At 43.3% G+C, this 12,212-nt stretch overlaps 1 protein-coding gene across 1 annotated transcript; it reads left to right on the top strand.

Annotated features, from left to right (window-relative positions):
* The first annotated feature begins 7,307 nt into the window (after positions 1–7,307).
* Positions 7,308–8,339, top strand: LOC119648681. The gene is made up of 3 exons (XM_038050478.1): positions 7,308–7,445; positions 7,507–7,749; positions 7,810–8,339. The coding sequence occupies exons 1-3, from the start codon at positions 7,361–7,363 to the stop codon at positions 8,265–8,267; spliced, it is 786 nt and encodes a 261-aa protein (XP_037906406.1). The 5' UTR covers positions 7,308–7,360; the 3' UTR covers positions 8,268–8,339.
* The last annotated feature ends 3,873 nt before the right edge of the window (positions 8,340–12,212 follow it).

The following is a 12,212-nucleotide window of genomic DNA, read 5'->3' as shown; positions in this document are numbered from 1 at the left end:
ATTTTTCCTAAATATATTAAATTTTACTTTATTCCATCTTAATTCTTACTAACATTTCTCCCAAACAGTTCGAAGACAAAAAGATGCGAAAGAATCTTAAATCCGGCATTGATCTAAGTAGCCCCAGCAAACGATATGTTTACATTTTCAGATATCGTAGTACGAAGCATTATCTTGATAGGAAATCAGGGAATCCTCTTAGGGATGTAACACTTCTGGATGATAATATGTTCCTGTTTTCGAAAGGACCATTAACGTCGAAGGATGATTTACAGGTTGCAAAGCAAATGGTTGATTTTTGGACCAATTTTGCTACAGATGGAGTACCTAAAAGTGAAAGTTTGGGTGAATGGCCTACGTATGAAGATGGAGATACAAAATTTCTGGTCATCGATAAAAATATGAGAATTGAGAATGATTTTCAGCTATATATCGAACCATCATTGGATGAAACTTGACAGTGTTTAGTTGAAGATATTTTCTTGCAATTTTCCATATCTTGAGCCTAATTTTTTCTATTTAAATTAATAATTAATCGAGGAAAATATAATAAATGTTGTAAAATTGCAATTTAGATACACATTAGCGATGTAATTTCATTAATATTCATGAAGTATAAATAAACAACGCTTTGTCCAATTTTCGTACTTTTACTCATATTCGAGTACGTATAACTGATCCGAACTTAGATATTTTCTCCTAATTATTATGACATAGTTTACATTTGCTTGGGTGAAAAACCTTCCTATACACATCTATCTTTTATTTACATACATATAACGGTAGTTTTTTTCACATACTTAATGGAAATAGACTGACGAACCTGAGTGACACGTACATGATAATTGGTAGTAATGCAAGTATTCCCACATGATGACTGGTAAGATGGTTTTGCAGTGGTACTGAAGGTATAATCACAAAAGTGATTACTGTGTAAATGGAAGTACTAGGTGCCGTTTGTATGGTAAAATTCTGATTGTTAAACACATGACAATATGTAAAAAGGGTAGCGAAATTCGAGTTTATAATAGGGGAAAAATAAGATACATATTCTCCTAGGAGATTGGAGATATCATATCATTTTCACTAATAGTGCTAATAGTTAGTTAGTTAGAACTTAAGTTGAGAACCATGAATGAATATGAATAATGGTTAACATAGTAATACCAGTACTAATATATTAGTCTGTACCTGTAAGGAAGCCTGGGAGAACTAACAGGTCTGTCAGCTCGAAAAGTACAGGGAGCAACCACACTAGGCGCGGAAGTTTTACCAATAACAAGTTAGCGGGATGAAGTCATATACATCTCGCTCATCCTGTCGGGACAAAGAGGGAAATCTAATTTCCGACCGTATGGGCATATTGGAGCGATGGGTTGAGTATTCCGATCAATTGATCAACACTAAGGATATCGGCTAGTTGGAGGTCTCATCAGCTGAGGCATGGAAGAAAGAAGCCGTGAAATTCCTCGGCTTAGAAATCATAAGTTGCCAGGAGCCGATGGAATTACATTCGAATTGGTTCAATATGGAGGCGGCCAACTACACTAAGCGGTTCATCAACTTATGACCATCAAAGATCTCACCTAGTGCAGCAATTACAGGGGGATCACATTGCAGAGTACGACGGCGCGATGGTTGAATGGGTAGAACGTCAGCCTTTCAATCTAGTCGCTCTGGGTTCGAAGCCCAGTCGTCATGGATGTCTGCGTTCGTCTTGTGTTTGTTTCGCTGCTGTGAACTTAACACTTGCACAGCGTTAAGTGTGATGATAGTGAAACTGAAGCAAAATCTGACTGTGTTAATTCCTTATACTCCACTAAGGAACAGGAAACACTAACTAACCATGTATAAGACATTCTCCGTTATCTTGCTAAATCAGAGAGCCCCAAACTCCCAGAACACAATTGGCCCATACGGCAAATCAGCAACATATCAAATTTTTCTGTGCGACAAGCGATGGAAAAACTGTTGGAAAATGACTATCAGTTGGCTTCAGGGTCGCCTATGATAGCATAGCCAGGGTGAAACTGTACACCGCCATGACAGAATTCGGTATCCCGGGGAAACTGATAGAGATTGACCCTAATCAATGTGCCAGACCATATAAAAGCAGCGGGATTCCTTTCGAGATAATTCGACATCAACAACGGTCTAAGACAAGAGGACCCTCTATCGGGCACCCTTTTTAACCTGGCCCTGGGAAAAGTGATACGTGATACTGAGGTAAATGCACCTCTTTAAGTCCACCCAACTACTGGCCTTTGCTGATGATATCGAACTCATGGGAAGAATGACCCGTGAAGTACAAACTGCCTTCATCCATATGGAGCAGGCGGCAATAGGCACGAGATCTTGGGCTGCACATTAATGAAGGCATAAACCAACCAACGAATAACATCAGAAGAATAAAAATAGGAGACTACAATTTTGACACCTATCTAGGGTTGAAAATCATAACCGTAATCAGCTACGACGATGAAATACGTGCATGGTTTGGTTTGGTCCATTTCAGGTTACAAAAACTGTTCCGCTCGAAACGTCTCACTATAGGCTCAAAGCTTTTACTTTTCAAGACAACGATCTTGCTAGTTCTTGGCCAAAAAATTTGCAAACTCTTAGCCGCGTTCGAAAGAAGAATCGCACAAGAGGTGGACGATTCCGTAGCCTATAGTCTATATATAGATTTCACAAGTCGATGTGCTCGTGGTTTGTGCCTACGATATGCCGCCACATCACTCCGTCCCTAACTGAAAACGCGGGGGTTGAGTTGACCAACCCAACCACGTGATCCAGCCAATGTGGTTACTTGGCACTTTCTTGAAGCGGAAGTTTAGATTCTTGACAAGGAACGCCTCGAACATCCAGTTTCAAAGAGCGCTCACCTCGCTCCAGGACTCTAAGGGCCCCCGTATGGTAATTGCGGCGGCCTCCGAGGAGCGTCCACCCAAATGAGGATCTGTGAGCGCGTTTCGAGGTTCCTGGGCGTTTCGACCTACGTTGTCGTGTGTCGGAACAGTGGGTTCGGCCGCAGGTTCGGAAACGCAGCAGGCCGGAGTCGCTTAACCCTACTCTGATGTCCACTTCAGGATCGGCGGGGAGGCACAGATTCTCTCCGTACATCATCTCCGTGGAGTTGGCTCCGAATTCCTCTCCTTGAACTGTGCGAACGCTGAGGAGCACAGCGCCCACAACGGATCATCGCGAGCCATTAAGGCGACCTGTAGTGTCCGGTACCAATGTTCCAGCATCCCATTGGACTGTAGATGGTATGCAGTAGTCCTGCGCCGTTTGAAGCCAAGGAGCTTGCCTAATTCTAAGAAAAGAGTAGACTCAAACTGTATTTCCTGGTTCGTGATGATTACGGCTGGTACACCCCAAGGGCGGAATGCACTCTCGACAGAGAGCTTCGCCACATGATTGTGCCGTAATCTGAGACAGAGGTATTGCTTTAAGCCTCCGCGTAAACCTGTCGATGATTGCGAGGCAATAGTTGAATCCGTGTGAATCTCGCAAAGGACCGATGAGGTTGAGATGCATGGTGTGAAAACGTTTGGTTGTCCGAGGGAATACACCTACTTCCTTTCGCACGTGCTTGTTGCACTTCTTGCACGCGATGCACTGTCTGACCCAAGAGTTTACGTCCTTGTTTATGGATGGCCAGAAATATTTTTCAGTGACTAACCGGTTCGTCGTCCTGATGCCTGGGTGCGCAAGATCATGAGTCGCGCGGAATACTTCCCTGTGAAAATCGGCCGAAATGAGTGACCTGGATCCCTTATTTGAAGTCTTGCAGATTAAGTAAGAGTTTGAGCCGAAAATAGGAAACTCCTTGAATTTATATTTAGAGTTTGCCTTCAAGCTCTGAAGCTCCGCGTTACGGATAACCTTAATGTATTTAATTGCATGTATCGATATTTCGCGAGCCAGATGTTACCTCTTAGCCGAGTTCGAGAGAAGAATCCTCCGAAAAATTGTTGGTTCCCTGCGTGAGAATGTACGATTCCGTAGCCTACATAGCGAAAAAAACTATGATCGTACCAAATCCGGCTCAACAGGTTGCGGTGGGCGGGTCACTAAATCCGTATGGATGAGGATGATCCAACCTGGAAAGCCTAGAAGGGCAATATCTATGGTAGAAAAAGAAGACGAGGCAGACCCTGCCTGAGATGGAGCGATGGCGTAGGTCAGGACGCCAGGCAGCTTTTAGGGATATGGAATTGGTAGACCTCGGCGCAAAACCTGTCTGGAGTTCCAAGAAAGACCAGGAAATTTGTTGAAGTATATCCCGAGTAGTAACGGTTAATCTGCACCGTCTTCCGAAGAGCTGGTTTCGATAAAGACAGGGGCACTTCCCGTTAATATGAATGAGCAAAGCTAGATTATTTTACTGGGACTCTTTTTCCTTGAATGCCCAATCTCCGGAAGGGATATTCTGTTGGCATTGACATTGAATGGGCACAGTTTCATTAATATTAGCTGAATCCTCGAGGTTGGTCACCGTAAATGTAAATCAGTTTCAACTACATATCATTCTAGGTGTCACTGATCATGAATACACACTCGTCAGAAAATTTTACGCGAATAGGTTTTTGCAGACTATTTTGAAGATGATCTTCCAGGAGATTAGTCTTTTGGACGTGCGATCTAGCAATTGGGTTACTACTCCGAGTGTCGCAGCGGTATGTTACTCCAGTCTCCTCATTTTAGTATTTCGTCGACGTATTTTTCATCCAACAAACCTATTTCCAGTTGGCTCTCAACCAGCGCATTAAAAGGCCTTGAGACGCATCGGGGCGTCATTGGTTTGTCATCATTTTCCCTGCAAGTTTCGCATCTCTTTCTTCTGATGCCGTATTTCGATTGGTTGCAATTATTCGATGATTGTGATTTTAGTATGCGTTTGGCCTCGGCGGAATCCTTTCGTTCGGCAGCGATCCATGCCTCTACGCTCTTCGCAATCTGGCGAAGAATTTGAATGGGATTTTCGTAATGATTCGCAGGACCCCGTTCAAAACCTAGAGATTTTTGGTTTTTGGAACTTGGGCTTTACGGCTACCGACCAACGTGGTCAGTCTAGCCTTCTGCCAAGCGGCAATTAAGGCCTTGTATCTATCGCTGATGTAGTCCAGGGCGAGAAAGTGTGAAAGCATGCTGACCAGTCTGGGCGGCAGGCTCAAGGTCACCATCACTTGGGTTCGTGATCATAGGAACATAGAGGGAAATGAGCAAGTTGGCAGATTGGCCAGGCGGAGCTTTGTTCTTTGCAATCCTTTAGTGGGTGCGGTCGGTATCCTGCTGGTGATTGTTAAGGATGGAATCTACTCGCATTACTTAGCAGCCGCGAACCTCAGATTGCGAAGGTTCATCACTTGTGCCAAGCCAAGAAGGATTTGGTCCTCCTATAAAAAAAGCTCTTGTGTCAGACGCGTGCAAATGCATACAAGATTACAGCATTGGTCTATGGGGCATCAAGCTGCGAGAATCTGTATAACCTAAAATTCGCATTGCCGCAGTTGCAGAGAAGATCGAGAAACCCTCCGCACTTCCTTTGCGATTGCTTAGATCAACCTAGAGCTAGGCAATGGACACTAGGTAAACTATTCGTTCTAGCTGCAGGGTGGGAGAGCAGGTTAGATTTCGCCCTCCTGCTCTTACCATAGGAATGATAGTCTTAGGAGTTTGTGGCATCAAAACGGCAAACCACAGCACTAATTGGGCTCCACAGAGCGGCGACTGATAGCTACTTTGCGGCTAACGACATTTTCGTCTGTCTTGCTAGATCATATCAGCAGTCTGAGGTTCCAGGTGCATGGCGGTACTAGGTTCACCATTCTCAATGGCCGCATTTCTCCACTTGGAAAGTGTCAAACATTGTCTGGAATCCGCCGGCGCTGAAATTTGATTGTTTGGAGCATCTTTCACTTTAGATGTTTCAGGTATGGGCGGTGCTAAGGATGATACTCCGTACGCCTATTTCAATAATTTTTGACTCCTCGCTTGGGGTCAACCGTTTCCATGAATTCAATATTTTGATCTCACGAGAAAGTTTAGAAATGAGCGCCCACCTTAACAAAGTCGGTATATCAGGGTATACCGCGGAAAGGGTAGTATTTGAAGTTCCCAAATTAATCGCCAAGCGTCCTTTTCGTTAAATATACTGTTCCACCTTGAGGTGGTCTTCCACGGCGTTAGGCAGAACTGTTCTATCAATCTATCTTCAATACTACGCTTGCATGACCAGGTATGAGGGTACGTATTTGCAATGAATAGCCAGTGCTGCACGAGTGAAATTACAGAAACAGGTATTTTGAGTTGGCGTATTTCAGGTGCCATCTTAAGCAAGATTTTCTACTTGGCCACATTTGGGTAACTTACGTAAAGATAAAGTTTGCTGCCTTGAACACGGTTTAACTGAAGAAGATACCTCGGAAAGACCTTTTTAAAGGGGGAGTCTGCACGTCGCTCCGAACGTCTTGGGAACAATCCGTCTGAATAGACATATCTGGTGTAGTCATGTAACTGACTACCTACCTACATACGAAAGCCTGCAATGAGATTATCTCCTTTTGTCAACACCATTATGCCATTTAGTGGAACCCACTTTCTCATGATGGATGACGTGTAGGTTAGTATAGAGCCACATGGCGTAGAAGAGTGGATGGAGAGTGCAAACTTCTCAGAAAATCGAGGAGTGGGCGGTTGAATAAACCCTTAATTAGGGATAGTGATGGATGAACCTTTAACTAGGGATCTAACAGATAAAGGGAGATTTTTGAATAACAAAAATTTTGGAGATAACCCCCTTATGGTCTGTAGCTGAAAATATAAATAAGTTAGCTAACCGTGACTTTGACTTGCTTAAAGAAGGTGATAATAATCATAGGAGCTTAACTATTATTACAATTGTTGATTTATTGTTTAGTGGTTATCTTTTATTAATAAAAGGTTGAATTTTTAATACTGAGGTTATACTAATCATTTTTTTCTCAATTTTATTTAGGGCACACTTGGAAGTATGATATAAATTTCATCATAAAAATGACTAATTTGATGGTGAGATTATACTTATTAAACGCACTTTATATATGTGTATCGCACTCTTCCCTATATTTACATATAGCTCCAGTCGTTACTTCTATCCATCTTCTATCTTTTCGTCGTCGAGAGTTACCTATTGGCACCTAGATTATTTATTTGATTTGCATTTACATAGAATGCTCAGAAAAGTAGTTGGCTTGGTGAGTAAGCAAGAAGAACAATCTTTATCTTTCTTTGAGGTATAAAAGATACGTTCACCGCGCAAAGATTGTTCAGTAGATTTTATCGATTTGAGGCTGCAGTGTCGAACTATAGGGAAATGGCTAAGATATTAATAGCAGTTGGAATAGCATCACTTTGTGCAGCAATAAGTACCGCTTATGACTTTAAGGATTCGGCATTTAGTGAGTATTTCTAACTTTCTCAACAAGATAAGTATCTAATAAATACCTTTTATTCCCGAAGATGAGGTAATTTTTAGGGATCTACTTGATCTCACTGATGATGATGATAATTCAGTCCTTCACCGAGAAGTTCGAACCGCGGATACTGCAGCTATCCGAGTAGATCCTCTACCAAGTGCAGAGTGCAAAGAAAAGAGAAGAGATCGCGGATTTTACTGTTGTAATGATAAAGTCGACCTTAATCAATTGGAGATAATTAGGGGTGTCAGAAAGGAATGTCTAGCTGAGCTCCATGGAAATGATTGTGAGCATTGACTTAGAACTAATCAAAATAATTGTCTTAAAAAAATATTTCCCATTCCAGCCGATATCTACTTCAAATTCGACCCATTCACTTGTGAAAAACTAGAAGAGCTCAAAAAGGATGTAACCTGCATTGCTGAATGTGTTGGCAAAAAATTCGGACTCCTCGATGACTCTGGGAATATCAAGCCTGATATCTTCCTGGCTTACTTGAAAATGAAGGCAAAGGACTCTGAATGGAAGCTGCAAGTTACTGACGAAATTGCGGGAAAGTGTATTGAGGATACCAGGAAGGAAGTTGAGCATCATCTTGCTGAACGAGGTTTGACAAGTGGGAAGATATGTAATCCAAGTTCATTGAAAATCAGTCAGTGTTTGTGGCGTGAATATGTGAGAGCGTGTCCGAAGAATCTTCAAACAGATTCGCCAAAGTGCTGTAAGTTAAGGGAGAAAATTGAGAAAGGTGACGCTGTTACCTATAAGGGATTCTATTTGAGGCATTTGAATGATGATAAGTGATAATGTTAGAATTTATAGGATTTGATTAAGGGTTAGGTTTGGTTTGATGGTTTTGAATAAAAGATTTACCAATATTGAGGGTTTTATTTTTGAGGACAATTTATGATTTCTGGGGTCTACATTAGAGGAGAAATGTCATAAAATGAGTGTGCATCCCGGTGGTCAAAGGGTAGTTTAGGTCCCAGGTCAAAGCGTGGATTGGTACCTACGATGGAGCATAAAACCTGGGAAGGATGAAACCTTGGTAAGGTTTTCTTCAACGAAGAATTCGCGCATTCCCTGCCTCTGGAGAAAGTTCTCACACTGGCAAAAGCCTGTGAACACAGCAGGCGGGAGGCTATTGAGGAAAGGTTTTCCAGGGATAGTACAGCGGGCTCAACAATAGGCCTGAGTGCTTGGAGCTGTGGCTTTCATCACTTAACTAAATAAACGAACTAGCTACTGGTAGAGTTGCTACTCCCATCAAACTTAACTGCCAGACTTCGACAAATGTTTGACAACCTTACCAACACGTTGCTTATCGTTGTAACGCCTGCTGCGGTACCACGCTACCTGATGCAATTCAAATGCTGCATCAACACACCGGGACTTTAGACTCGATTCAACATACTGTTTCAAAATCACCGTCAACTCTGCTCCCTCAAGCTGCTGCTTCATCGAGCACCAGCGTAGCCTCAGCTCCTGAGACGCTGACTGGCTCTGCTTATATCCTGCCGGCGACTGCGGCCAACAATACCGTCGCCATACCTAAGTCGCTCTGGTCGACTAATTCTCTGACTCTATTTGTCACAGCGTCTATAAAAGATTGTATCAGCCCGACGACGTCCGCCAGCGATTTCAAAAATCGTCCTCCATTCGAGGGAGATGCTCCCTACTCAGCATTGGCTGCGCTACGCCCTTCTGACGTTTGTCCTACTGTCGCTGCATTAGCACCACCACACGTTTCCTCCTGTGCATCCTCAATGCCCGCCACCGCTGAACCGCAGGCGCTTCCAACCTCATGTTGTCCGATGGGGCCCCAATTTTTAATACTGAGGTTATACTTATGAAACATCTTTAATATCGTTTTTGATATTTTATTTAGAGCACACTTAGTACGATCTAAATTTTATCTTAAAAATGATTAATTTTATAGTGAAGTTATACTTATTAAACGCACTTTACACATGTATGCGTATCGTACTTTTCCCTATATTTACATATCGTACTGCACCATGTCCGTCGAAATCGTGGCCGACATCAGAAACAAACTCAACTTTGTCACTTCTCTCATGTGTGAAGCTGACGACGGGTGGGTCTCCTGATCGAGTAACAGCTTCCTTCAAAGTGACATATCTACACGACTTCGATGCTATCGTCCAATCCAGGGGGTCTCCATCAAGCCTTATCACAGGACTAAGCTTCGTGAAAATTTCCGGCCCGCTCGCCTACCTCGCCGAACTTAAATGATTCCGACTACCTTACACTCTTTTATCCAAATGTAAGGGGTCTAACCTGGCTGAATATGAGCATCTTAGATTCCGAGCTCATCGAAGGTTACTCTGTGACAGAGATTACGCTGCGTTTGGCAAGACAAGCGGCGGTCGTGTCCTAATAGCTGTTAAGTCCCCTTTCCGTGCCGAAGTCATCTTTTCCTCCTCCTCCTCCACATCCGATTCTGTCACCATACGAGTCATTTCGCCAAACGTATGCCCCTTTATCATATCGTGTGTATATTTTCCCTGCCTCATCCCGTCTTCTTTGTACGAGGATTTCTTCGACAGGTTATCAGAGGTCCTAATCGTTTTGTTTCCCTCACTTCCTTTCACCCTCTGTGGTGATTTTAATCTTCCCATGCTCTCCTGGCTCATTAATACTGACCTCATCTCCCTCCCTAATAACTCCACCCACCCTTCCTGCTCCCGAATTCAATGCTCAGATATCCCGACTCGACTCTCCTGTCGCTCGCAAGCCTACCAAGTTGAACTTTCGTAGGCCGAACTTCCTAGGTCTGAAACCTGCCCTGGTGGCAATTAACTGGGTTCCCCTCCTCTCTTCATTTACGTGTGACCAAGCACTCAAACCCTTCTATACAATTATATCCGATCTTCTTCCTTATTACGTCCTCTCCTCTCCTAAGTGCTTACGCTCTTACCCCCCCTGATTCACAAAAAAACTACGTCAAAAACATACTGTAAGAAAGAAGTTTCTGTCTTCTAGAACCTATGCTGCCTTAGATTTTTTCAAGTCTCTACGTTCTTCGGTCAAATCCCTAATACGTAAGTCCAGGAATGAATATTTGACCAGTGTTGAAGATTCACTAAAGCGCGGAAACCTCAAACCTTTCTGGTCCCACATTTGTAACTCCCGCTGCACTGCCCAGTTATCCCCTCCGTCCATTAAATTCTATGGATTCTCAGCTAACTCCCCCCAATTATTTTGTAATTTACTCTGCCGCTACTTTTCCTCAGTCTATGTTCCCCCTCCTTCCTCTGAATCCCCTCCGATTGTGGATGTAGCCTGCCCCGCATCGCCTACCATTCCCTTTCTCACCCCCCACTTTATCGAGTAGCTCATTGGCAAACTTGATGCCAATGTCGGACGTGGCTACGATGGTCTTCCAAACTTCTTTTTGCTCAAAACTGGTAAGTCCATTTCTCTTTCCCTATCCCTTATTTTCAACAAAAGCCTCGAAGAGAATAATTTTCCTGACTTGTGGAAAGAAGCTCTCATCATCGCCGTACACAAAAGTGGCCATCGTACGCTTGCCGAGAATTACCGTCCCATTTCCAAAGTCTCTGTCCCAAAATCCTGGAAAGATATGTTAGCGATTGGTTGTCCGCTCACTTTGGCCACAACATAGGGAAAAAGCAACACAACTTTGTTAAGCGTAGGCCCACTGCCCTCAACCTGATTGACTTTACCAAATTTGTCGCCAAATGTCTAAATTCACCGCAAGAAGTACATACCATTTACACTGATTTCGCTAAAGCCTTTGACACTGTAAATCACAATATACTTCTATCCAAACTCTCGTCTCTAACCGTTCCCATACCACTTGTTTTATGGCTTGCATCTTACCTTTTCAACCGATCCTGCTGCGTCTCTTTTGCACTTTCCGCTCCTTTTCCCCTACTCTGGTGTTCCACAGGGATCTATTCTGAGCCCTTTGTTATTTTTATTTTTTATCAACGACCTTCCCCTCCTGCTTACTTGTCCTTGTTTGCTCTATGCCGACGATCTTAAGCTGTCTTCCGCTATAATATCGCCTATGGACTGTGTTTCCCTTCAATCTAGCTAAACGTCAGAAAGTGTCACTCTATGTGCTACTTCCTAAAATCCTCACCCACTTCTTTCTCCTACTCTTTCAACGGATATTCCTTATCTTGCTTAAATTCCATTCAAGACCTCGGAGCCACTTTCGACAATAAGTTCCGCATTGACTCCTATTGCCTCAAGTCATCAATTGTCAGGCTTCGCTCCTCCTCTGGTTTTGACTCCATAGCTCTCTTCAATTTCCTCGTGAAGAATACCCTCGAGTACTGCTCTGCGATCTGGTCACCTCCCAGTAACTGTGATTGTCTTGCCCCTTGAAAATGTACAACGTAAATTCACCCGTTCCTTCTTCTTTCAGAAAAGCTTCCCTTATGTAGACCCTTCCCTTGTGAAGAGTATAAGGACTACCCATCTCGCCTCTGTTCTCTGAACCCTCCATTCCTACAACAGCATAGATCCTATCTGCTTCTATGCGCAATTTTTAAACTTTTCTTGGGTCTGGTGGACTGCTCCGCCGCTAACGACATCACCTGCCGTCCTGCGTCTTATAACACACGTAACGCAGACATTTTCAACGTGCCCTTTGCAGAGCTTGAAGTCTACTTCCATTCTCCGATTCCTACAACGCACAAAAGCTTGGTCCTTTTAACTTCTCCACTATAAGTAGTTTTAAGCAAGTCCTCCTGAGGA

The sequence above is a fragment of the Hermetia illucens genome, chromosome 2 (genome assembly GCF_905115235.1).
Source record: "Hermetia illucens chromosome 2, iHerIll2.2.curated.20191125, whole genome shotgun sequence".
NCBI classification, from domain to species: Eukaryota; Metazoa; Arthropoda; class Insecta; order Diptera; family Stratiomyidae; genus Hermetia; species Hermetia illucens.
Note: the sequence above shows the minus strand (reverse complement) of the source record. Positions and strands in the feature narration are given on the sequence as shown.

Excerpts from the sequence above, each read along its gene's own strand:
- LOC119648681 (XM_038050478.1), top strand. The coding sequence starts at position 7,361 with ATGGCTAAGATATTAATAGCAGTTGGAATAGCATCACTTTGTGCAGCA. Across the intron at positions 7,446-7,506 it reads CTTTAAGGATTCGGCATTTA|ATGAGGTAATTTTTAGGGAT; the intron begins GTGAGTATTTCT and ends TTATTCCCGAAG. Across the intron at positions 7,750-7,809 it reads TGAGCTCCATGGAAATGATT|CCGATATCTACTTCAAATTC; the intron begins GTGAGCATTGAC and ends TTCCCATTCCAG.